The 26,153-nt window shown below is 49.7% G+C and overlaps 2 protein-coding genes across 3 annotated transcripts; both read left to right on the top strand.

Annotated features, from left to right (window-relative positions):
* The first annotated feature begins 270 nt into the window (after positions 1-270).
* On the top strand, positions 271-17,111 carry MTF1 (metal regulatory transcription factor 1). 2 transcript variants are annotated; one of them, XM_071453443.1, is made up of 11 exons: positions 271-398; positions 665-1,121; positions 5,611-5,849; positions 6,855-6,986; positions 7,534-7,607; positions 8,137-8,270; positions 8,660-8,737; positions 9,354-9,456; positions 9,963-10,519; positions 11,247-11,313; positions 11,417-17,111. In XM_071453443.1, the coding sequence occupies exons 2-11, from the start codon at positions 708-710 to the stop codon at positions 11,809-11,811; spliced, it is 2,193 nt and encodes a 730-aa protein (XP_071309544.1). In that variant the 5' UTR covers positions 271-398; positions 665-707; the 3' UTR covers positions 11,812-17,111. The 2 variants fall into 2 exon arrangements, with proteins under 2 accessions (XP_071309544.1, XP_071309542.1); XM_071453441.1 differs by having other exon boundaries at positions 9,960-10,519.
* Positions 17,112-18,631: 1,520 nt separating this feature from the next.
* On the top strand, positions 18,632-22,825 carry YRDC (yrdC N6-threonylcarbamoyltransferase domain containing). The gene is made up of 5 exons (XM_071453091.1): positions 18,632-19,113; positions 20,437-20,551; positions 21,420-21,539; positions 21,699-21,841; positions 22,172-22,825. The coding sequence occupies exons 1-5, from the start codon at positions 18,668-18,670 to the stop codon at positions 22,233-22,235; spliced, it is 888 nt and encodes a 295-aa protein (XP_071309192.1). The 5' UTR covers positions 18,632-18,667; the 3' UTR covers positions 22,236-22,825.
* Positions 22,826-26,153: the final 3,328 nt, after the last annotated feature.

Here is a 26,153-nt window from a genome sequence, read left to right as displayed (position 1 = left end):
TTTTTTGATATCAGGGTGTTTTATACAATCTGTTGCTTTCGAAGATCAGGCAGTTTGACACCTGATCACGCTGTAAAGTACATAAAGTTTCCCAATAAGCTGTATGTAGACGAGATAAAAAAAAAATACGAGAGCCGATATTTACACTGTATTTTATTTAACTTGTTAAAACGACGAGACTTTTTAAATCCTTGCTATTTAAATAAAAAGATCTTTGCGCGGTGCCCGGTGTCGCTGAGGGCCGTCAGGGGGCGCTGCGCTCCCCCGCCCTCCCCGTTCCCGTCAGCCCCCGCGGCGGGCGCGGCGCTCCCGGCGTGCGGCGCGCGGGCGGAAGCGGAAGCGGGGTCGCGGCGATCATGGTGCCGCTGGGGCGGGGAAGGAGCCGCCGCCGGCACCCGGTGAGCGGCCGGGGGGGAGCGGGACGGGGGAGCGGAGCGGGGACGGGCTGAGCCGAGCCCAGCCGGAGCGGTGCGGTTTGCACAGGCACGGGGAGTGGCTGTGCGCCGGGTGAGGGAGCGCCGCGCTCGGGGCGGGACCGCGGCGCTCGGCCCGGCCCGGCCCCGCCGCCACCGGCCGCGCTGGGGCTGTGCCTGAGGGCGGAACGGGGCTCGGGCCGGGTCGGCAGAGCCGCCTGACCCCCTCTCCGCCCGTCGTTGTGTTGTAGATGAGCCGTTCCGGCCGGAGCTCGCGGTGAGAGGCGCGGAGCCATGGGCGAGAACAGCCCCGAGGGCAACGCCATCTACTATGAAGGGGAGGAAGACGATTTAGCCCAGGATGAAAATATGATGAGGTTTGCTGACAAAAACGGGCTGGTGTCCTCCTCGTCCGGGACGGTGTATGACAGGACAACTGTGCTCATCGAGCAGGACCACAGCGTGCTGGAGGATGAGGAGGATGAAGGACAGTGCGGTGACCACTTGCCTTTTTTACCCGAGGGTCACGAAGAAGGATTTCATTTAATAGCAGATCATGAAGGGATGTCACAGGGTTACGTGCAACACATTATTTCTCCAGATCAGATTCATCTAACAATAAATCCTGGTTCAACTCCCATGCCAAGGAACATCGAAGGAGCAACTCTCACTTTGCAGTCTGAGTGCCCAGAAACCAAGAGGAAGGAAGTGAGTACCTAAACGTGATTCTGGGCTTTGTGCACCTTAAAGGCTTTGAAAATGGGCTGTTTTTCAGGAGAGAGGCAGCAGTTTTGCTGTTTTTCAGGAGGGGGCAGCGGTTTTGCTGTTTTTTCATGAGAGGTTTTGCTGTTTTTTCATGAGAGGGGCAGTGGTTTTGCTCGTTTTTGAGGAGTTTGGTGTAAATCTGCTCTGATTGTCATCCCCAGCTTTGCAGTGTGCTGGGGAGAGCTGTGTCCCAGCAGAGCTGCCAGGGCCATCCCTTTTCCCTCTGACACCCTCTGCTGCCTTAGGAACCTGCCAGAAGGCACTTGGTGACACTGGATGGCAGGAGGGTGAGGCACTGGCACACCTTTGTGTCAGTGATGTGTACCATTTTAGTGATCTTCAGGTTTTCTTCTGCTCTGGTCGTTGTTTTGTGAGTTCAGAGGCAGCTGAAACAACCTGGGATTGGTTTGGATTGGGCACATTTTCAAGAAAAGCACATTCAGGTCACAGTTAAGGGCCAGGCCATTGCTGGGAGCTGGAGTACCACATGTAAGATGCCAAATTTTAAATTATTTGTAGTTTTATTGTGTCACAGGGAGATTGTGAGAAGAAGATGGAAGCTTTAAGCTGATGTGTTTTGAAAGCTCAGGTCAGGCTGCATAGTTAAAATGGAGTTTGCTTTTAATTCTTTTTCCCTAATGAATTTTGTCTGGATCCACAGTGTGGATTGTCCTGGGTCTCTTCTTTTTGAGTTTGCTCTTAGAATTCACTAGGGAAACAGAATTATTTGGATTCACAGTGGGGATGGCTTGTCCTGGGACTGGTTTTTTTGAGTTTGCTTTTAATTCTGTTTCCCTAGTGAATTCTACCTGGATGCACAGTGGGAATTGTCCTGGGACTGGTTTTTTTGAGTTTGCTTTTAATTCTGTTTCCCTAATGAATTCTGCCTGGATGCACAGTGGGGATTGTCCTGGGACCTTTCTTTTTGAGTTTACTCTTAATTCTGTTTCCCTAATGAATTCTGCCTGGATGCCCAGTGAGGATTGTCCTGGGACTCTTCTTTTTGAATTTACTCTTAATTCTGTTTCCCTAATAAATTCTGCCTGGATGCACAGTGGGGAGGGCTTGTGCTGGGACTCTTCTTTTTGAATGCAAGAGCAAATGGAATTTGGCTGTGACACCAGCTCAGGGATGGCCTAGTGCTCCTTCTGTGGCCTGTCTGAGTTATGTGAGGGGTGAAGAGTGCAGGTGGCACAGACTGTGACACTCAGCACAGAGCTGTCACCGTGGGGCTGAGAGCTGGGAAATGGGGCTGGGGGGGTCAGATCTGCAGCTGGGGAGCTTCTAGGCTGAGGTGTGTTCAGTGAGCCTGTTTGAGTCTCCTGCTGTCAGTTACTGACTGCATTTTTTCACCTTTACATTTTAGAGAAGGCTTGTAGGATGTGGAATTTCCTAGTGAAACGCTTTATATGAATTTATTTTCCATTTCTGGAGTTGATTTCCCAGAGCAGAGGGCAGTGACACCATAATGTGAAAGCAGTGGCACTGAGCACATGTGAAAGGCCTTTTTGGCTGCTGTTTTAAGGGTCTGATAAGTTGTCTGGAGGTGAGGAAAGGAAAGCTCTAAAGCTCCCAAGCATCTGAGTCATCTCTGAAAATTAACAGCTCTGTTCTTTGGTACTTGCAAAATGTCTGCGACAATTTCAACACTTGAAATAATTGTTTTAAAATCTTAGATTTTCAGGTCAGCCTTGGACATTTATGAAGCTAAAAAGGGATTTTGCACTTTAGTACCTTTGCCTTTTTAAATTCTGTTGTACATCTCCCTGTAATTGTGTGTGGGTAAGAACAATCATGATTACAGTCTCTTATTTCAAACCCAGTTATTTGTTCACTGAAAATGAAGCCATTTAGGGTGGCAAGCTCAGGAAGAGTTAAAGGCAAACAGAGCAGTTAGAGTAGACTTTGAACCAGGGTGTGAGGCGAGGCTCTGCTTTCTCCAGCCCTGTTGCCTATTGCACAACGAGTTTCCTGAGGTGAATGCTGGATCATGTCTCTTCCAGCAGCACCTCACTGTCCCTGGCCAAAAGCCACAGGGCCCTGTCCTGCCTGCCCAGGGCTTGCCCTCTGCTGCTTTGTTTGTTTTCTGTTGTGCCCTGGTGCTGGGGCAGCCTGCAGCTCCCTGTGAGGCTTTCAGATCCATCTCTGGTGGTTTTGTGTGTATGGACAGTGTGCAGTGTGTTGATGTGCTGATGTCAAAAGAGAATTCAATGCTGTGGTGCTTCACAGAAAGGTTTGTTTTGCTCAGAAGGTGGTGATGATGTTGCTGCTTGGAAGGATTTGTGAAATAAAGATTTGGCCTTTGAGGGAGGGAGAGCACTGCAAGGCCATTGTCAGAGTTCAGCCATTAAACTGATGCTGCCACCTTCCCTTCCACATGGGCAGTGACAGCTGGGAACCAAACAGCTTAATCTGTAATTAATACTGTCCTTTTTCTTCTAAACCTAAATGTAAACACCTGGAAAGCTTAACAGAACCCTCCCTTGATTTTCAGGTAGTTCCTGCCTGTGTCAGATCCCTTGTGTACCATGGGAAATGCTGTGTAAAGTGTTAATTTCCAGCTGCCTTAAAGCTGTAACAAGGAACATTTACTTCAGCCCTGATACACAAATTGTACTGGATCTGGTGATCCTGGGGGAGGCTGATGCACCCTCCTCATGTAATAAAATGTGTTTTCTGTGCTGGTGTTTTCTGCTCTGTGTTTTCTGCTCTGTGCTCCTGTGTTGTGGCTGCCTCAGACTTCCTAACTGCACTGTAACCATGCTGCAGTTCTTGGGTGTTCAGTGGTAATAAATGGCCAAGGATTTCTGCCTGATTTGAACTGTAAATTAAGGGGACATTGCTTAGAGTGAAATTACTGTTTCCTTCTCTGAGAATGCTGAGTGACCAGTTGAAAACAGGAAGGGATGAATTCCTTGTTTCCCCTGGCAGGCAGGAGCTCAGCCTAACACACACACACCAAACAGAGATTGGGGACCACAAAATGTTTCCCCTTCCTCCTCCTTGCCCAGTTTTCTATACTAAGCATGACATCACATGGTCTGGGGTATCCCTGGGCAGTCAGGGTCAGCTGTCCTGGCTGAGTCCCCTCCCCACTCCCTGTGTACCCCCAGCCCCTTGCAGAATGAGAAGCATTAAAAAAAATCCATCTCTGTGTCATCAGGCCTGTGTTGAGCACAAATCCAGAACATGCTCTATACAAGTGAAGAAAATGAACTCTATCCCAGCCAAACCCAGCACATTATGGTATTTCTGTGCCCTGTGTGTCTCACAGGAGGGTTTAGCATTTTCCAAATAGGAAAGTTTTACTGAGTCAAGGTGAAGGTGATTGCCAGCCTGTTGTGAGAGCAACAAGAGATCATGGATTCAGATACACATAAAATCACTCAGCTTTATAGAATTTTCCTAAAGGAGTCTTGCTGGCAGTTTTGTCCCTTACAAAACAGGTTGGAAGTAACCAAGAAGCTATTTCTGTTTTGTTATGGAGAACTGTCCAGAACTTGATTTATAGCTGGTGTGACTTGCCAAGTCCTCTCTTGTGCTCCTCAATCACTATGAGGTGTTGAGGTTTCTGAACTTTAACAGTCAAATGAATGCCATCAGTCTGGTAATTAATGGTGGAGGATAACTTTATTCAGGCAGATCAGGGGTGTATTCCTTCTGGTTCACAAAAGAGGATGAGATTTCATGAGGTGTCACCACTTGCACAAGCTTCTAAATGATCCCTTGTGCCTGCACCAAATGGAGTTCCATGAGAAGCTGTCCTGGGGATCTCAGTGGCTTACTGAGAAATCTGTGACAGCTGTATTTGAGTCTCCTTGTGACCTGGTGTGATCCATTACACTTCAGGCACTGCCTGTTTCAGTAGCCACAGAAGGGAAGAACGAGGCTCCCTGAGGGCTGTTTTGGGATAGAGTGAAGCAAGGAATGGACTGGTGGATAGAGCATGGGAAATGGTAAAAACTGTTTTGCTCAAGGTGTTGATGGGAATTCAGCACACAGGGCAGTGGGTTTGAGCATTGTGACAGTGCATTTTCCTTTGTCTCCCTGCTCCACAAATGAGTAGCTCTGCAGGAAGCACTGGACTAAAATGCAGGTGCTACATTTGTGGGTAGTGGACAGGTGTGATGGCTCCTCCATGTTCTTTCCAACTGTTTTATCAGATTTTTGGCTAGAAAAATTTTGGATTATGTCTTTCCTTTTTTCCCTTCTGTTGGATTCCTGTTCTGCAAGCCCAGCTGCTTCCCCATGTGCCCCTCCTTCCTCTCACAGCACAGCAGAAATCTTCTTGTCAGAGAATTAAGCAGCAATAAGTTTTTTGGGCAGGCTTTGGGGTCAAAATCTGTTGTCTGACCGCATCAAAGGACTACATCCATGTGTGGATTCCAGAAATTATTAAGAATGATTAATCATGCAGCGTTTTGTCCTTCAGGTGAAGCGCTACCAGTGCACCTTCGAGGGCTGTCCCCGCACCTACAGCACCGCTGGCAACCTGCGCACGCACCAGAAGACCCACCGGGGGGAGTACACCTTTGTGTGCAACCAGGAGGGCTGTGGCAAGGCCTTCCTCACCTCCTACAGCCTCAAAATCCACGTCAGGGTGCACACCAAGGAGAAACCCTTCGAGTGTGACGTGCAGGGCTGTGAGAAGGCGTTCAACACACTGTACAGGTGAGAGGGTGTTCAGCACTGTACAGGTGAGAGGGTGTTCAACATTGTACAGGTGAGAGGGTGTTCAACACACTGTACAGGTGAGCTTGTGTTCAGCACTGTACAGGTGAGAGGGTGTTCAACACACTGTACAGGTGAGCTTGTGTTCAGCACTGTACAGGTGAGAGGGTGTTCAACACACTGTACAGGTGAGCTTGTGTTCAGCACTGTACAGGTGAGAGGGTGTTCAGCACTGTACAGGTGAGAGGGTGTTCAACATTGTACAGGTGAGAGGGTGTTCAACATTGTACAGGTGAGAGGGTGTTCAACACACTGTACAGGTGAGAGGGTGTTCAACATTGTGCAGGTGAGAGGGTGTTCAACATTGTGCAGGTGAGAGGGTGTTCAGCATACTGTGCAGGTGAGGGGTTATTCAGCACTGTGCAGGTGAGAGGGTGTTTATCACACTGTGCAGGTGAGAGGGTGTTTATCACACTGTGCAGGTGAGAGGATGTTTATCACACTGTACAGGTGAGCAGGTGTTCAGCACTACAGGTGAGAGGGTGTTCAACACACTGTGCAGGTGAGAGGGTGCTCAATACTCCAGGTGAGAAGGCTCTGGCAAATTTTCTTGTAGGTGTGGCTGTTGCTGTTCTGCAGGTTCCATCTGCTTTGTGTTTATGTTTGAATATGATTGTTTTGCCTCTTCCACGTACAGGTGCAAATAAACACCTCATATAAACCCTTCAAGTGTGGCAATGCTGTCCAAAGGGTAGGATGACAGAACTGTGGTCACTTCTTTGTATTCCAATAGCATTGAAGGTGGTGGATGAACACAGGGGTCTCTCAGCCTTGCTGGAGGACTTTGGAACTGATAGCAGTCACTTCCATGAGCTCATTACCTCCTGTCAGAATATTCTGTCTTTGATTCTGTCCTGCACATCTGAAAGAGTGCCTTGCTTGCCTCAGGCCAGGTCTGTCTTATCCTACCAGTCCTAAGATGGATTTTTTTGACATGTTTTTTAGGTTGAAAGCACATCAAAGGCTTCACACAGGGAAAACATTTAACTGTGAATCAGAAGGCTGCAGCAAATACTTCACAACGCACAGTGACCTGAGGAAGCACATCAGAACACACACAGGAGAAAAGCCATTTCGGTGAGTTGCTGGCTGCTGTGCTGGCTCCTGTGGCTCAGGTAATGAGGCACCTGTGCCAAAAAGCAGCTGGTACTGCTCTGAATGGAGTGGTGATCTCCTGAGAAGTGAGTGAAGGTGGCTGGCTGGCATTGGAGCCTTTTTGTTCTCTCCATTTTGTTCTGAGCTCCCCCAGTTTCCTTCAACAGTGGGTGCAGTGATTATCCTAAAAAGCAAGAATAGTTAAGGTGGTTTTTTAAACACAAACCTATGCCATGGTGAGCATCTTTTAAAACACATTGCTGCTCTCTGCTGGGGTGCAGTGTATATTCCATGGAGGAGACACCCCAAATGCTGCCTTTGTGCTTGGATTTTAAAGTCCTGCTCAGAGCCCTGCTATGATAGCATGTGTACAGCATGCACAGCAGCTGCTGGGAGATAGCTGGTTGCTAACAGAGCTTAGCTTTGGGCCTGCTTTTTAGAATCTGGGACTACTGCAAAGCATGATTTAAGGTTGTAGCTAATGCATTGAAGGGGCTTGATGCTGACTCTCCTGTGATGCCTCATTCAGGTGTGAGCATGATGGCTGTGGGAAGGCTTTTGCTGCAAGCCACCACCTCAAAACACATGTTAGAACACATACTGGTAAGTTCTATGGGTTTTTTTAAAATTTATTTTGTTTAATTGAACTTACTAAGTTTATACTAACTCTCAGAATCCTAATATGAATTTATAGTTGAGAGTGACACTGAGTTGAGTGGCTCAGGTGACACCTGTGAGGGAGGGATTGGCATCCAGAGAGACCTTGGCAGGCTGGAGGGGTGTGCCCATGTGAATGAACCTCATGAGTTTAAAAAGGCCAAGTGCAAACTCCTGCACCAGGCCAATCCAAACTTTCCATTTATGCAGTTATGTTTATGCTTGACAGGTCTTGAATTCAATGAATGTATTTTCACAAATGTACCAGTAATGATGCATAAGAATTAAATATTGTGTTGTGTGTCAGTTCCCATGGTGAGATGAAAACACTCACCTGCAGGACTCCCAGGAATGCTGAGTGTGTGATGGGGCAGAAAATGTCTTGTTTGTATGAAATACTGCTCTGCCAGTGCTTTAAAAGTGTGTCTGATAGGATGCTTTAAAGTCTGATAAATGTGTTCTGTGCTGCCTCTAGGGGAGAAACCCTTCTTCTGTCCCAGCAATGGTTGTGAGAAGACTTTCAGCACCCAGTACAGTCTCAAGAGTCACATGAAAGGTCATGAGAAGGGACACACCTATAATGCACTTCCCAATAACAATGTGTCTGAGGTTAGTGGCACTTCTGCTTAATGTTTCTGTGTTAGGTACTTTGGGGGAGAAATCATTTGGTCTGCAGCTTGTTCTTAAGGTGTAACATTTAAAACCAGGGTTTTCAAATACTAACTGGGATGGTTTAATTTTTTTTTGTTTTCTAAAAGTTGATTTGTTCCTATGCTAATTTAAAATTCTGGGTTATATGGCTTTTTTGGAAGTACTTTGAGATGTTAAGAATCCTTGATAGCTGCTAAATATCCTTTGCTTAAAAATATTGTTCCTTTGATTTTAGAACTGAGACTTGGGTCCCATATAAGCAAAGCACAGACTCTCAAAAGTAATTTAAAACATTTCTGACATTATCCTTTTAATACATAATTCAAATTGTTTTCCTTTTTTCACAGGATACAAGTCACTCACTTTGTCTGAGTGATTTAAGCCTCATCTCAACAGATTCAGAATTGCGGGAGAACTCTCATCCAGTGAGTTACTGTCCTGGAATTGCCTCATCCTCATTGACTTTTGATTTTTGTCCTCCAAAATGTGCAGTGCTTATTTCAACCTGCTATAGGGAAGCTCTGCATATGATTTTACCATAACAGTGTTCTTGCTTCTTGATAAGTCTTGACTGAATTTGGATTTTACATAGAGGAAAATGAGATGCTGAGGAGAATGTGTTGTTCTTTGTGCTGTGCTGTGGGAGCAGGGTGCAGCTCCTGTGTGCATTCTGCTCCTGTGGATGGCTAGAATTGCATAGTCCAGGATATGAAAGGGTTCTGCAAGCAGCCAATTAATGTCTGTTTCTGATGGAGTACTGCAAGAAATAAGGGTTAAACAAAGAGTGGATGCAGAGGAATATATTTTACTTTTGAAGAAGTTACACATTTTTGTAGGGGTTACTCATTATGTTGGTAAATTTGATTACAGGTAGTAAAAACTGGGGGTAAATTTACAGCATGTAAGCAATAGGTGTTGCCATTCCTGAGGGTGGCTGGTGCATTGGAGGAGTGTTTCTGACATGCACACACTGCTTGCCTGGGGTTTGTGGAGACCTGAGATACAACATTGACGTTTTCCTCTTTGTTTTCTGTTTGTCAGACACATGGACAGGACCTCAGCACAATCTCACCAGCAAGCATCTTTGAGTCTATGTTTCAGAGCCCAGACCACACTGCAAATCAGGATGACTCTCAGCAGACAGGTACCAGTTGTGTCTGCACTGCATGTACTGAATTCAGCATTTCAGACTGAAGCTTAATGCCCAGCATAACTCTAAGAAGCAAAAAGAGCTTTAACTCCAGGGTTGAAATTCATTGGTGTTGGAATGCATGGTGTGCACAGACTGAGTGACACTCAGTGATGGGGAGGTGACCCAGCACACTGTCCTGCAGTGCTGGCACTGGAGCTCTCAAGCATCATCCTGTTTTCTTGACCTTGCTGCACAACTGATAAAAGGCTTATCAGAGAGAGCTGATCAGCCTGGTCAGGCTCAGTGTAGAGCCCAGTGTTACCAACTTCCTGAATTTGCAGCTACTTTTAGATTTCACTGCTAGGGTTGTTTTTAAGCACTAATCTGAAGTTAGGAACGTGGTAATGCTTTACTTGGCAAAAATCCATCAGCTAGCTGATGAGTTCATTAAAAAATCAATTCATTCCGACCTAATGAGAAGGGATGTATTTCTATTTTTTCTGTTTCTCTTTCAGCAGCCTCGTTGATTGAAGGCTTTAACGGCGACGCAGACTCGGTGGCTGCGGTCCCGCCCCCAGCAGCAGACGCGGCCTCCTTGTCCCTCCCCCTGGTCCTGCAGCTCGGCCTCCCCGAGCCGGCTCAGGCAGCGCTGCAAGGCTCGGCAGCCCCTGCTGCTCCCTCCTCCATCGCGCCCAGCTCACAGCCAGCTGCGTTTGGGAATCCTGCTACTGTTTTACAATCCCCAGAAGTGCCTGTTCCTCACAGCACACCGTTTGCAGCCAGTCACCAAGACTTCCTGCAGCACAGCCAGCCTCCACCACAGCCCATCGTTCAGGGACTGTCAGTGGTAGCTGGGGCTCCTGCCCCGACAGCCCCCAGTGCCACTGAGCCCCTGCCAGCTGTAGTCCAGACTGTGCCTGTTGGTGCAAACCCTGTTCTGACCAGTAACCCCACTATAACCATTACTCCTTCTCCAAGCACCGCCATTCTGCAGCCCAGCATTGTCATGGGAGAGCAGAACTTACAATGGATCTTAAATGGTGCCACTGGTTCCCCACAAAGCCAAGAACAAATGGTCAGTACATCCAGCAGGGCTTTGGAGCTCTTGCTTTTGAAAAGGGAGGGGGTCAAACCTGTAAGATAAACCCCAGGATGCAGTGTGGTATAATGCTTGGCATGTTATGTGTGTGCACATCACCAGTGCAGCCCCTGGAATAGACAGGGAAATAATTAGAGCACAGGGTGCAAAAAGATCTTTTTTTTCTTCTTTCCACTCGTGGGGATTTCTGCCAGCAGGTGTCAGTGTGTTTATCCAGGACAGGGATACACATGGGCCTTAATGTATTGCTTTTAATGCATAGAAGCACAAAAGACTCTAAAGGTTGTGTTTAGGCATTTTTTAATCTCTGTCTCTGCCTAATTTTGACTGATAATGAAAAGAGATTTTCTGGAAAGAGAATGTTTGTGGTTTTCCAGTAAATCTGGATAGCTGAAACTTCAGGAGTTTTCTCTTTGACAATACTGGTGCCACTTTAGGCTCTCAGCTAAAGAGTGAGTGGCTGCAGGTACACAGAGCAGTGTTTAAAGATTCAGTCATTGAATTGTCAAAACCCACAAGCTGAGTTCAACAGCAAATAATGCAGGGGATGTTATGCCAAATCTTTAGGACCACTGAAACAATGAGCCCAGTTTTCTTGTGTGTCTCTTTAGAATATGTATATAGCTGTTTAGAGTTTGAACAACAGAAATTTAATTTGAGTCAATTCACACTTTTTTCTTTTGTTTTTTTTTTTTCTTTAAAGCCACAAGTTCCAAAAGTAGTAGAAAAGGTGTTTTTTACCACTGCATTACCAGTAGCTGGTAACACAGGTAAGCGTGACACTGAACTAATTGATTGAACAAAGCTGATTTTCTCTCTCCCTGCTGTGAAATGATGTAGCTCCATTGTGTGTTTTCTTTGTTTCACCTTCAGGAAGCCCTGTTCAGCAGATTGGTCTCAGTGTTCCTGTTATCATTATCAAGCAGGAGGAGGCCTGCCAGTGCCAGTGTGCCTGCCGAGACTCTGCCAAGGACAAAGCCACCTCCGCCGTGAAGAAGGAATGTTCCTCACCTGATTCAAAAGCTTTGGAGCAGCCAGCTTCCCAGCTGCAGCCTCAGACCTTTCCTTCCTCCTCTGCTCCTCCTTCTTGTGGGCAGAGCAGTCAGATAGTTAACCCTTCAGACTCCCAGACTGAAACTTTAAGTGCCATGGATGTATCGGACTTCCTGTCCCTCCAAAGCCCTGAAACCCCGTCTAATATAATTCCAATTGAAGCACTACTGCAGGGTGAGGAAGAAATTGGTTTGAATAGCAACTTCTCTAAGTGAAGATGTTCCAGATTTTCCTTTGCACCTGGAGGGTAAAACCCTTCTCCTTAGAAGCAGAAACTGAAGGATCGATTCTTATTCCTTCCTCTTTGGAAGTTTTGTGGCTTATTTCTGCTTCACGGATGTCATCTTAGTCACGTCCCAGGTACATCCACCTTTGAGATTCTATCTAAAAAAAGAAAAGGTAAAAAAAAAAAAAAAAAAAAAAGAAATAGCTAAGTTATATATGAACTGTTTTGGCTGCACTGTCTGTCACTTTTGCTTGTCATATGTGAACACAGAAGTTAAGGTTACTCGTGTGCAAAAAGATTTTTAAAAGGAAAAGGGGGGTTACTTTGTCTCCAATTGCACATCACTTACGTTTGGGATTAAGGTACTGGCAGCAAGTGGGTCTTTGTTACAACTTCTTGGGTCTCTAATCTTCTCCTGTCTCTCATGTCTCTACTAACCATGCACTAAAGGGGAGCCCAGGAAAGGAGGCTGTGGGGGAGGAGATGGCATAGCTGGGGGAGAGGATTTATCTGCAGTGTGATTTGAATGTGGTGGTCACATACCTGATGAGGAGCTGGTGCCTGGTTTTGCTGTGTACTGCTGCTCTTACTGAAGCCTCCAGGAGCTTTGGGGGAGTTTATTTCAGAATAGATCTGTTCATTTAATTCCACTAGGACTCAAGTGTGTTGCAGACACTGTGTCACAACATGGAAGCACAGTCAGAGCTGCTGCTGGCTCTGGCTCCAGAGTCTGTTGTCTTGGCCTCTCCAAAGGGTGCAGTGAGTGCCAGGTGTGGTCAGGTTGGTGCCTGCTGCTCTTTTGATTTCTTAGGCTCTGTTCAGCAACAAGTCATCATCCTAACCCTGGGACTGTTGAATCAGGAGCACGGTGCCTTTGCTGGTTACTCTCATCTTTTGTGAAGAACAACCCTTAAAAAAATTTTGGGAAAGAGTCAACATAAATTCAGTTGGAATTCAGTGAGTCTGTCCTTCAGTTGTCCATACATGCTTCTTTTTTTTCCAGTGAGCTATATAATTTCTGCCTGACTCTGCCTCCAGCCTGCTGCAATGCCAGCTTTTTGTGCACGGGGCTATTTGTTGACTAAAAGATGTTACTCAACAGAATAGTTTTTCATATCAAACTGAGAGTCTATATTCTAACCTACTCAGGGTAAATCAAATCCAAACCCCCCCTTCCACCAAAAAGCCTGTAATGTTGCAATAAATGCAGTCTCATTCTAAATGGTTTATTTATGCTGCATTATTTTAAAATATGTAATTTTATAGTTTTTATCCATCTTTCTGGCTTTGGCTGTCAGTTTTCTTGTGTTAAAGGAAAAGAATATTAAATAGTCTTTATTCAGTTTACAGTGTTGTCTTTAGTGAGATACAAAGATAATGACTGTAAGCCAATTAGCAGGGAGTGTCCCTGCACTCAATTTAGGAATACAAACTGTAGTGAATAGAGATCTTTCACTCTTTGTGTTTGATCAGAGCTGCTCTCTGTACCTCTGGGGAGGGGAGAACCCTGGTGATCAGCAGGTGTTCAATCCTCCTGTGACATGCTCAGCGTAGCCTGGCCAGCACTGAGGCTGGATCAGCCTCCTCTCGTGCTGTTCCCTGAGAATGCACTGCCCAGGCAGGGTGAAAGGGGCTGAAGGGAGCTGGCCTTCCCCTCCTGCACAGCTTCTGGTGAGCTGCAGAGGGGAAAGAGCTGTGTGCTGTGAGTGTCCAGTGTGCCAGGAGCACTCAGTGTGTGTCTGTGCCAGGGCACAGAGCTCGGGGCTGCCAGGGATGAACTCGAGGGCATCACGTGTGCTGGTGGTGTTCCCTCTGGGTGTGTGTGGCAGGGCTGCTGTGCAGCAACAAGGTTTGGCATCCACACAACAGGTTTACAAAGCATTTCTTGGTTTGTTCCTGTCTTGGCAATCCTTGGAGGGCAGCGAGGTGGTGGCTCCTTTGCTTTTCTCCTCCAGCTTCGTTTTGTGCTGCAGTTGAGTTGCATGGCAGCAAGAACTGATTTGAACACAAAAAACAGTCCCAGGCCTGCATGGTTGGGACTGTCCTTGCAGAGGAGTCTCCTGCCAGCTGCTCTGCCTAGAGCTCCACCTGAGAGGGGAGCGAGCGCTGCCTGGGGGTCCCTCTGGTGCCTCTCACTGTGGCCTCGGGCATTTCCTTTGGCCAAGTGCAGATGTGGTGTTTGAGGGTGAGTGGGTGTGGGTGTGTGCCTGATGCAGGAGTGTGAAGATTCCCCAGCAGTTGTGGGGTTACCTCTGATGGGGGACAAGGGTCCCAGATGTGGCCTGCACTGTGACAGCTGGGCGATTTAGCAACCGCTTCTGAGCCTTCGCAGCCTTCAGGGAGGCTTTTTTACTTTTGCTACTTAGGAATTAGTCAACCTAAAACACTCTTCTGGTTGGACCAGAGAGCATCTTCAGAAACTCTTTTGTGACTGAAATGAGTAGAAGAAACTACCAAAGTCTCTGAACTGGGAAGCTCAATGTGAAGCTGCAGTGATGGGCAGCAGTGCCCAGGGTCAATCTCTGCTGTTTCTCTTCACAGCTACTGGGTTTTTTTTTTTTTGTTGTGTTCCAGGAAAAGCACTATGTGCTGCTGATTCTTTGGTGCATTGGGTTTGCCATTGCCCTCTTATACATGCATCAGGCAGGCTGCAATTCAGGTGGAACTGGTTAGAGCTTGTACTGAGGCAGGAGCATGTGATGCTGTGAGCACACGGGCTGTGCATCCACTGTGTTTTACAGGTGTGTGTGCTTTTGTTGTTTATTGTCCATCTGCTTTCCAGAGTGTTTGTGCTGCGTGTGTCTGAGATGTTTTCACATTTGCATCGTCCCCAGTAGTGTGTGATCAGACTGTGCTCCAGGGCAGTCTGTGCCATGCTGGGATGGAAGGAGATCCAAGGGCAGCTGCAGCAAAGCCCTGAGATTCTGCAAGGCCAAGAGATTTTCCTGTCTTGTCCTTGCTGCCCCAGCATTTAGCATATTCACTATTACATGGTTAATGAAAGGGAGAGTTTCTGCCCTGGATTCCCAGAAAAGGGTTCATGTGCTGGAGTCTCTGGGAACAGCATGCCTGCCTCTACAAAGTCTGCATGAACCCCTTTAATTACCAGTCAGAGAGCAAAAGTGCACTGCTCTAGGTCATCAGTTTTGTGCTAGTGGGGTTTACTTGGTCACTCATGATTTCTAGGTGGGTGTAGAAGCTCAAATATGTAGAGAGGGTCGAGTTACTGACTTTGGTAGCTTTGGTCACCAAGCAAGGACCCAAGTGAGCAGACTGAAGGTTGGAGAAATTGCTTTTTGTGCTTGGGGGTGGGGGGTGGGGGGGGTAAATCAGCACTGATTGAATGCTGGTACTGAATTACATGGAACAAAGTACGAGTTGGACACTTGTGTAATGCTGAGTGTCCCCAGGAAGACAAGTTTGCAGAACCTCATACTGGTATCTAAAAATGCACTTTAGGTTATTTTATCTTTAACCCAATTGCTGCAATTTCTTTTGTATATACTTTCACAAAGTTTATTTTTGCTCTGAGTAAAAGTTAACAGGGGTGTGCAAAGATGAGCACTTAACTTGGTGCAATACCTGTAGCTAAAGATCCTTGTGCCGCGTGGTCTGTGTGTCTGTCTGACAGAACAGCTGTGGTGGGTGCTGTGCTGCCCTTCCCCCTGCCCCAGACCAATTATGCATCGTTAGCCCAATCTATGCAAATAACCCTCTGAGAGCACTGTGCTTCAGCAGCCTTTTCTCTCACGCTTTCTGGGGGCTGCTTGTCACTCCTGTTGGACATGCTGTGTCCCCTGATGTGCGTCCTCCTTCCCCTGTCCTCGTCCTGTCACCCACGTGGGAACACAAGTGACAAGCTGCTTTCAAACAGGCAATGTTGCACCTTTGAAATTTGTCTTCAAGATGGTTTCTGATGTCCTGTTACTGCCTTATTTCTTGGGGGTGGCATGGCTGTAGCCATCCACGATGTCCTTGAGCTGCAGCTGTTTCCAGCTCTGAGATAAGCTGGGTCCTTGGCATGGAGCTGACCCAGGGGAGCTGTCCTTGGGGTGATTGGAGATGAGCAGCAGCTGCTGGGCTGTTCTGAGGTGAGGAGCTGGGTCAGTGGGGCAGAGCAGGGGAGCTCTGGTGTCACAAAATCACTTCCACACCAGGCAGGGCTCGGAGCCTCGCGCTGCCTCGGATCCTCCCCACGGAACCGGGCCAGGGTGGTGGCTCTGAAATTATTTGAGATCTGTGGGTGAAAAGTTCTTGGCAGGAGTTCCCTGAGCTAGCTGGGCAGAACTGTTGGAGTCAGTTTGGACTGTAAGGCAAAAAAGAAGAGCATGTCTTTAATAAACCCTATGAATTTCTGACTGCAGAGTTTTTAATTGTATACTATTTTTTCCGTAACATATTTTGGAAGCAATGTCAAGTTTTTATAAATGTTACCTGTAGTCAATTCTCATGGACAGGGCTGAACTTTTAACTTTTTTGTGTCTTGTCTTGATATCTATCACATGTTCTAGAAGTTGGATTCTGTGTCTGCACTGAGAAATGCAAATTAAACTGGATATTTATGTAGTAGTGTACATAGTCTAAGTGTGTGTTTTTGGAACTAGGTGAAACCCCACACCATGCTGCAGTGGTGTGCAAGCTGGCCAAAATTTGGTTCATTATGCAGTGTACACTTTCTCAAATAAATGCAGTTTCTACTTTTTCTTAAAGAAAGATTTTTTTCACATGACCTTTTCCAGCAGACTCGCGGGTGTGTTTGCAGTGCTGTAGTTGCAGTCGCTGGTGTTCCTGGTTTGTGACTCTCCTGTCCTCCTGCTGCTCGGGCTGACCCTGCTCTGTTTTGCCTCACCCAGCCTAAACCCCAGCCTGGCTCCACACCGGGGGCAGCTCCAGCTCCAGCTGAGCTGTTGGGGCTGTGGGGGCTGCACTGCCTGGGGCTTTGGAGACAGCTGAACTAAACCCCAGTTTCTCAAGATTGTGTGTATGGTGATAAAGGAATTTATTTAACTCTGAAACATGGGAACAAATGTGCTTACATTGAGCAATGTGAAGATGTTAGTTACAGGTACAGTACTTCCAAAGGAAGAGCATCTCCAAAACCCAAAAGAGTAAATATGAATTTGTATTTTTTGAAGAATGTGAAATAATGGTGTTTGCTTAATTGCTCATTTTGTATGAAGTTAATATTGTACTTTGAAATATCTGCAAAGAAGTGGAAATTAACCTTTTTGGAATTGAAAGCAATATTAATACTAATGGAATCCTAATTAAATGCTTATTTAAACATTGTGTTATAATAGTTTTTCCTGAGAGTATTCTGTGGGAGAGGAGTGTGAGCATCCCCCCCTGTCCCATCAGGAATAGGAATTCCAACCCTGAAAGAGGCAGCGTTTGCCTTTTCACCCTCTTTCCTCTGCCAGCACTGGCCCAGCTTGGCCGCTCAGGTGCGGTGAGGTGCGGGTGGGAGTTGAAACCCAGAGCTGGGGGTTCTCCCATCGCAGCCCTCCCTCCATCCCCGCTTCCTGCTCGGCTCTCTCGGCATCTCTGCCTGCGGGCCGGGCTCGGCAGGGGCAGAACAGGGGCCAGGAACAGCGCAGGGTCCGTGCCGAGCTCCGCGGGGTCCGTGCCGAGCTCCGCGGGGTCCGTGCCGAGCTCCGCAAGGTTCGTACCGAGCTCCGCGGGGTCCGTGCCGAGCTCCGCGGGGTTTGTGCCGAGCTCCGCGGGGTTCGCGCCGAGCTCCGCGGGGTTTGTACCGAGCTCCGGCTCGGGCTGGCCCCGCTCCCCGAGCGGCCAGGGAAGAACCAGCCCTGGGGACACACGGGCGCTGGGGCTGTGCCTCCTCCTCAGGAGCACACGGGAGTGGGGAGGTACAGACTGAGCCCGTCTCGCTTTATTCTAAAGTGTGAATTTATTGAGATAAGGCACGAGCGCGGCGATACCGAGCGAGCTCCAAGGCCACGGCGGGGCAGCCCGGCCGCCACCGCTCCCTGCGCTCCCCCAGCACCGCCCGGGCGTTCCCGGAGCCCCAAACCCCTCGGTCCCTTCGGGGCTCCTCAGGGCCCCGCGCCGCCCGCCGGGCCGGGGCTCAGCGCCGCCCGCAGCGTGGCCATCTCCGCCCGCAGCTCCTCGCAGGCGGCGATGCGGGAGCGCAGCTGCCGCTGCCGGAGCTCCAGCAGCTCCCGCAGCCTCCTCAGGCCGTCCGGGACCTGCGGGGAGACGGCGGGGACAGCGGTCGCCCCCGGAACCTTCCCTGGACCCTCCCGTTCCCTCCGTTCCTCCCCTGTCCCCCCGTCCCTTCTCCGGACCCCCCGATCCCCCTGGTCACCCCGTTCCCTCCGTTCCCCCCGATGTCCCCGGCCGCTCCCGTCCCCTCCCTGTCCCCCCGATGCCCCTGGCCGCTCCCGTCCCCTCTGCGGACCCCCGGAGCCCCCGGCTGCTCCCGTTCCCCCCTAAACCCCCAATCTCTCTGGCTGCTCCCGTTTCCTCCGTTCCCTCCTGTTCCCCCGATCTCCCTGGCCGCCCAGTTCCTCTCGTTCTCCCCCTGTCCTTCCGTCTCCTCTCCGGACTCCCGGAGCCCCCGGCCACTCCCATCCCCTCCCTGTCCCCCTGATCCCCCTGGCCGCCCCGTTCCCTCTCTGACCCTCCGATGCCCCTGTACCCCCGTTCCCTCCCTGACCCCCCGATGCCCCGTTCCCCCGTCCCCTCTCCGCACTCTCCGCTCTCCCTCCGCCTGGCTCCGCCTCGCTCCCGGCTCCCGCACGCCCCCGGTCTCCATGGCAACGGCGCTGCTGGCCCTGCCCCGCCCAGGCGATGGCGTCACTGCCGCGCGCCGGAAGTGCCGCCGCATGGCGCGGGCGGCGCGGCTGCTGGCGCTGGCGGCGGAGCGAGCGGCGGGCCCGGGCCTGGCCCCGGTGCCGGCACCGGTACCGGGCTGTGCCCGCCTGGTGCTGCTGCCGCCCGCCCGCGGGGCCCGGCCCGGCCCGCAGGGAGCGCGCGGGGAGCCAGCGGAGGGCGCAGGCTGGGCCGGCGGCGGGAGCTGGGCCGCACCGGAGGGTGCAGGCTGCGGCCGCTGGCGGCGGGAGCCGGGCCCCGCTGAGTGGAACGAGGCGGTGGCGGCCGCGGCCGGTGCCCTGCAGGCGGGCGGGCTGGTGGCCGTGCCCACGGACACGGTGTACGGCGTGGCCTGCCTGGCCCAGGACTCGGCCGCCGTACGCAGCATCTACAGCCTGAAGGGGCGGAACGGAGCCAAGCCGCTCGCCATCTGCCTCGGAGACGTGGAGCGGCTCTACCGGTGCGCGCTGAGAGACCCCCGGAGCCCCGCGGGATGGGTGGTGAAATAAATAGGGCAGGAGATCTTTCTCCTTTTTAATGCCTTTATTAAAAATCAGCTCGGGTGGGGAGAACCGACGTGTCGCGCTCACGCCGCTGCTGCTCCCAGGAGTGGCACGGAGGAGGAGGAGGAAAAGTGCAGCTGTGTTCGCTGGTCTGTGGGCAGAACTGGGGGTTCTGTCCTCACGAGAGCATCAGGAGATTCCCCCTTTTTCGGTTTGACATTCAAGGCCCTCTGTCTGGCCGACATCTTTTTAGGTTAGGGTGAGGGGTAAAAAGGGTCTCAGCGGACACTGGATTCTGTTCCTCACGTCTAGACATCACTTCGATCCCTCAGTTCCGTGTTGGCTCGTTGTTCTTAGGGGTTTTTTGTTAGGTTTGGTGAGAGGCTTCTTTATTTGCATGCCAGCCCTTATGTCCCTTCCTCTTCACTGTCCTCCGGGAAGCAGCAGGGTGCCACTCGACAAAAAAGGGAATTCCCAACCATCAACAACAGATAGTTTCTCGGGTTGCTGTTGATAATTGCTGCCCTGAGATGTGCAGGATGTCTCTGCCTCAGCCCATGCAGCTGAAGAATGAGTCTGAGCTCTTCACTTTTCGCTCTTGAGGTTGTTTATTAATTCTTATCTATAAAATTTTCTTTTTGCTCAGCAGGGCAGCCACAGGCACTGTGACCGCCCCAAGGGTGGTGTTGTCCTTTTATACTACAAACCACATATAACATATTTACACTTAATTCCAATACCTATCACCTGTGTTAGACAGTGCACTTCTACTCTAAACCAACCCCAAAGTGCCAACAGCACTGCAGAAAATGGAGAACAAGAAGAAGAAGGAGAAAGGCTGGACACGCCCAGGTCCCTCCATCTTGTCCCCATAACCCCCATACCAAAAATCCTAAAATCTACATTTTCACCCTGTGATAATTTTATTATTACACTATTCAAACCTGTGTGACTTTCAGGTCCTCATACAAAGCTGGCAACTTGCTCCAGGGCTCAAAATCAAATCCCCAGGTGTTCTGGGCTGTGTGCCAGGGTCTCTGAGCCCCCAGCAGGGTCCTTGGCAACTCTGGACACCCAGAGGGATGCACTGAGCTCTGACAATAGTTAATGAAAACCACAGGTGATTACAACAACAAACAGTTAGAACTCCACCCTGGCACCAAACTAGCCCAACCTGTGAACTCTGCAGCCTTTTTAAAAATATGGGCAACTTTTCTACTCATGACAGATGAGAGCTGCTCCCTGTGCCCGCCCTGATGCCGCTGTCCCTGCCCCTGCAGGTACTGCCACGTCAATGTCCCCGAGGAGCTGCTGCGGGACCTGCTGCCAGGACCAGTGACCCTGGTGTTGGAGCGTTCAGAGGAGCTCAATAAGGACCTGAACCCCTTCACATCGGTGGGTGATGGCTGCAGGATTGGGGGCAGGGGGCTGGCTTTGTGCTGCTGCTGCTGTAATGTTTGTCCTTAGCTGTAGGGGGATAGAATGTAAGAAAATAAAAATAGGGTGTAAAGTAATCTTAGCCCTAAGGAGCTGGGGCTGGGCCAATTATCAAAGATTAGGAACAGGCCTGACTTGAACAGGTCACAGCTGTAACCAGTGAGAGGAAGGAAGGAAGGAAACAAGGAAGGAAGGAATGAATGAATAGAGATTTTTGGAGTTCACTCGAATTAGCAATATGAATTAAGCATTTAAAGTTTAGCCTGTAGAACCATGTGTTGAATTTTAACCTTTTTATTTATGAAACCTCTGCCATGGTACAAAGGGCACAGGAAAATGCAAATTTTGAAGTTTCTTACATAAAGAACAATACCAGAGAAGACCAAGAGATACAAAACACCCAGATGGATGATGGATGGGGGATAGATGATGGGACAGGGATGGATGGATTTGGGGCAGGGATTGCTGGCAGGTTGAGAAGGGAACTGGAGTCAGTGGCTGCTTTGTGAAGAAGAAAGAGTCAGAGCTCTGAGGAGCTGCCCATGAGAAACACAAGAAGGTGTGAAACTTTTGTGATAAGGAGGCAACAGAATGGAACCCCTGCAATAGGATGACAACACTCAGCTGTCCCCAGAAGTGGTCCCTGTGGTGTCCTGCCCCCCAGGACTGACCTGGACGTGGGGCCTGATTTAAGCCTTGTGTTACCACAGCTCCAGCAGATGCAGATCTGTCAGTTCTCCAGAGTTCCAGCTTTAAGCCCAGCGAGCTTTAGGCAGTATTGAAGGCAGTTTGTGTGTGTGTAACTCTCTCCTGTCCCTCCCTGCAGCTGGTTGGTGTCCGCATTCCAGACCACCCCTTCATGAGAGACCTGGCTCGGGCCTGCCCGGGCCCGCTGGCCCTGACGAGCGCCAACATCAGCTCCCAGGGCAGCACCCTGAGCGTGCTGGTGAGGCTCCTTCCCCCCTCTGGCATCTCCCTGGGTTTGGCAGAGCCCCAGGCTCTCTCAGCTGAGCTTTAGCAATAAGCCAAGGGTTGCTCTGCTGCTGTATTTTTATTTAAATGGTACAAGCTGCTGGCAGGATTGTTACCCACGGCTCTCCTGCAGGAATTCCAGGACTTGTGGCCTCAGCTGTCCCTGGTCGTTGATGGAGGCCCCATAGGAGACATCCAGAGCCCAGAGTGTCGCTTGGGCTCAACTGTGGTTGACTTGTCTGTGTCAGGGAAATTCTCCATCATCAGGCCTGGCTGGTGAGTGTAGCTGGGGCTGTTCATTTGCATTAAACAAAACAAAGCTTTTGGATTGGGGTGGGACGTGCATTACCTTGCTTTGTTTGCTTTGCTTTGCTTCACTTCCCACAGCAGTTCCACCTTCTCATTAGTGTTAACCTAATTATGAACACACAGAAGTCCTCAGGAGCTCTCAGATTCCCCTTTCTCACAGGCTCTGTGTGAAGCTGTGTTTCTGCAGTTTGTGCTCTCCTTGGCTCTTAAGTGCAATCCTTGCTGACTGCTCCTCCCCAGAAAATGCACTTTTAATGCTCCAAACCTTTGTTCTCATGGCTCTGTTTCTCCCTGCAGTGCACTGACACCCACAGTTGAAATCCTGAAGAAGAAGTATGGCTTGGAACCAGAATCCTCCTAACCCTTGGGCCTGGGAGCTGGTGGAGCTGGGCACTGTGTGCCTGTGCACTCAGGACTGGGTGATCGTGGCCTTGTTTAATAAGGTCAATGGGTTATGTCAAGGTAAATTTAAAAAATATTAAAAAAGAAAGACTGGAAAACCCTTTTGGACCTTTTTTGTGCTGCTGTACTGTTCCCAAATGTCTGTTCTGTTACCCTGGTCAGGCTTTGTGCATACAGTGAAAAGTTAAACTGTTGTCAGGGCGGTGTGGGGAAGGCCCTGTGTGCCCCAGAGCTCACCCTGTGCCACCTGCACTGGAAGGAAAGCAGGCATGGAGGGGTTTGGAGCTCTGAAGGTGTTACAGATGTGCTGTTCTCTGTCCTAATTGTGATCAGAACCTCCTCCTGAGATTAAACTGTCAGTGCTTCTGAAAATTCAGTGTTCAGATACCCCAGGCTAGAGCTGCTCAGAACAACCTGCTTCCTCCTCATGCAGAGAATGGAATAAGCTCGTGGTGTGATGATCTTCCTTCATTTAAATGTAGAATTCCCTTTTGGTTTTGCTCTGAAATGGTGCTAAGCTGAAGTAAACAGGGAATGGATGAAAATGTCCACTGGTATTGATCATTGATTGACAAGTGCAGTCTCTGGGAAGGGAGGAGGGGGTGGTGTGGGGCCAGGATCCTGTGCTGGGGGAGCAGCTCTGCCCCTGGGATGTGTGTGGGGTGCCCAGCCTGCACTGGGATGGTTTTTCCCAGTGTCTCGAGGGCCCTGGAGGGGCTCTGCTGCTGCAGCTCCTCCTCCTCCTCCTCTCCTTGGGGAGTTTGGGACATGCAGAGGAGCTGAGCCAGGCAGGGCTCCTCTCCCAGAGCTGGGTGTGATGCTCCCCAGGTGAGGCACAGCCCTGAGGAAGAGCTGCCCTGCCTGAATGGGGCTGGCTCTGGTGGCTGCTCTGGGGTGCCCAGAGCCTCATCCTGGCACAGCCTGCAGTGGCATTTGTGGGCAGACAACTGGGGAAATGTGTCACCATCTCAGCTGGTGCCTCTGCTCATGTCCCTGCTGCCAGTGCTCAGTGTCCCTGCGAGTGACAGCTTTATTTGTACCAGCAGCACAAGAGGATGAGCCATGCATCAGGCAGGGTGAAAGGGCCAGTGCTGTTGCCTTGCAGAAACTGCAGGCACTATAAATTCCCTCTTTCCTCTTTCCTCTGGCTGGCTGTGGGGCACAGTGCTGTCAGCTTGGCACCAGCTGAGGTGACAAGCCTGTGTGTCAGGGTCAGGGCACTGTCAGCACCTCTGGAATGTGCCAGCACACAGCAAACCCAGGATTTCTTGCTTGTTCAGGTGTCCTTGGTACTTCCCAAACTGGGACCCTGCTGCTACACCGAGTGACTGTGGTGTGCTGGGAGCAGGGACGTGGTGCTGGGACCTGTGGTGACACCAGGACACAGTGACCTGTCTGGGGACACAGTGAAAATACAGCCCAGCCCAGCTGGGACAGGGGGATCAGACACAGCTGCTGCTGGAGTGGGCAGGTACCTCTGGAAATATGCCAGGCAGGAAAAAAACACCTTCATAAACCTTCCCAGAACAGGGTGACCCTCGCAGCCCTTGTGGAAATCACATTGTTGTGAGCACTCAGAGCAGGAGATACATGGTTTGCATTTCAATTAGCAAACAGAAATGCATCTGAAGGATCTCATAGCAGAGCCAGTTCAAACTCATGGAGCAAAGAAGCAGCACCAGGCCAGGCTGCCTGGGCCAGGGCTGGTGTTGGAGGTGGAGCTGCTTGGTGTCTGCCCCTTTCCACCCTGCTGGAGCTGGTGGGGATGCTGCTGGCAGCTTTAATTTTGGAGAATGTTCCAGATTGCAAGGCAGGATGTGTTCTATTACCACCTGTATGGCAGTTGTCTTCTGTCAAGTGGGCAATTTGCCTTATCTCTCTCTTTGACTGACCACATTCACTCCTCCCTCAGGAGGGGACACCTGCTGATACCAGCTCTGGAATGTCCCTGCATGGCTGATAAGAACTACAGCATCCCATTGGCAGATGGGAGCCCAGAGGGAGGAGCCAAGCATTCCTACCCGGATAGAATCTGGAGATTCTGGAACACCAGCACGGCTTCTGCACTGCATTGCCCAGAGGAACAGCAGCTGCCTCTTGCCCTGGATCTGCAGAGGCAGAGACTGCACCTTTCTCCAGGATCCCTGCTCCAGCAGAACCAGCCCTGGCACTGCAGGAGGGCTGAGCCACAATTCCAATGGTTCTGCTGCCAACAGCCTGACCCACAGGGTGTCAGGCTGGGTTCTGACTCTGGCACTGTTGCTTTAGTTCACTGCATTCTTTATTTTATCCTTTTATTTTCTTCCCTATTAAAGAACTGCTATTTCCTGCTCCCATAATTTTTGCCTGAGAGCCCCTTAATTTAAAATTTATAGCAATTCAGAGGGGTGGGGAGGGTTTACATTCTCCATTTTAGGGGAGGCTCCTGCCTTCCTTAGCAGGCTCCTGTCTTTCCAAACCAAGACAGAGAAATCCAGCAAAGTTTGCTAATTACAAGCTTTGCACCACACGATCTGCCAGGGCAAGTGGCCACAAATGAAGCCCATTTTCCATAGGAAAAAGAAGTCATTTCCTCAGGGCCTGGGTGTCAGATGAAAAGTGGCCTTTGGGGCTCTAAGAATGTCCTGTCTCCTGGTTGCTGGCAGCTTTAGTTTAGGAGAAATCCAGCAAATGTCTGAGGCATCCAAGAGCCCTAAGCAGAGAGAGGTTTTCCTCCCTCACTACAAACACAGATCTGTGGTGCTACTGCTATTGCCCTCGTTCTGCTTCCCAATACAATGAAAACCAGACCCATGCTAATTAAGCTGGAAACACAAAATTGCAATTTGCAGTTAATTAAGTCTTTCAAACAATATTTATGTTAATCTTCTTCTGGTTTATTTTCTTGTAATGCCTTGACTAGGAAATAGCCCACTGCTTGGGGGGATGCTTCCAGATGAAGCCCAGCCTGCCCTGCTGGTTTAAGGAATTAATTAATTAATTATTAATACTGATTTAAGGAATTAGTCTGTAGAAGTGTAGATAATATAGGCAGAAGGGACCTTGAGGTCACCTGGAGAGTCTGTTTCCTCAGACAGCAGTCCCTCTTCCAGGTCACCCCAGGTACATTGGTCAGATTTGTTCTCAGCTCCCTTTTCTGGAGGATGTTCTGCCTGGCTGCTCTTCTTCCTATTTTCCAGTTCCTTAAAAAAATATTTATTTGTGCTGGAATTTTTCAGGGGCTTAAAGCTAACATGGTCTGTGTACATCCACCTCTTCTCCATTTTTCCCTTTTCACCCACCCTGGGGATGGCTGCAGGGAGTCCCTGGGGAGGGGGCCCTGGGCAGAGCAGGCTGAGGTGGGGAAATGTTGGGGTGCCAGGGGATGTCACCACTGCAGGAGCCATAGGAGGGAGGAGAAGTCCAGAGGTCAAGGGCTTTTCACTGTGGAATTGTTAAATTAACTATTAATTTAATTTTGATTGAATTAAATTAGAACTTTTTTTTTTTTTTTCCTTACCAGCAAATTATTCTCTGCATAATTAATGCTGGCTGAGGCTGCTGATTCACTTGCTGCTGTGGGACAGAGCATTCCAGAGCATTCCATTGCAGTCCAAGATGTGCTGGGCTCCAGGGGCACAGCAGGAAAGCCATAGGGAGCACCTTGGTCCCCAGGGCAGGGAAAGCACTGGATCAGATCCCCCTTGGTAATTAAACCATTCATTTTTACTGATGATCCCCTTTCACTCTGCTCACAGGGGCTGGGGGTGGCCTGGCTGCAGCTCTGTCAGGTGCAAGTTGTCATCAGCCACAGCTTGATTGGATGAGATTTTGGGATTTCTGGGGAATGAGGAGCTCCCAAGCTTGTGGTAGTTACCTGCCCAATGTGGGCAGAGGG

The sequence above is a fragment of the Agelaius tricolor genome, unplaced genomic scaffold (genome assembly GCF_023055355.1).
Source record: "Agelaius tricolor isolate 1412-34295 unplaced genomic scaffold, bAgeTri1.0.p SCAF_36, whole genome shotgun sequence".
NCBI classification, from domain to species: domain Eukaryota; kingdom Metazoa; phylum Chordata; class Aves; order Passeriformes; family Icteridae; genus Agelaius; species Agelaius tricolor.
The sequence above is the reverse complement of the archived record's forward strand: the minus strand, read 5'-3'. Positions and strand labels throughout refer to the sequence as shown.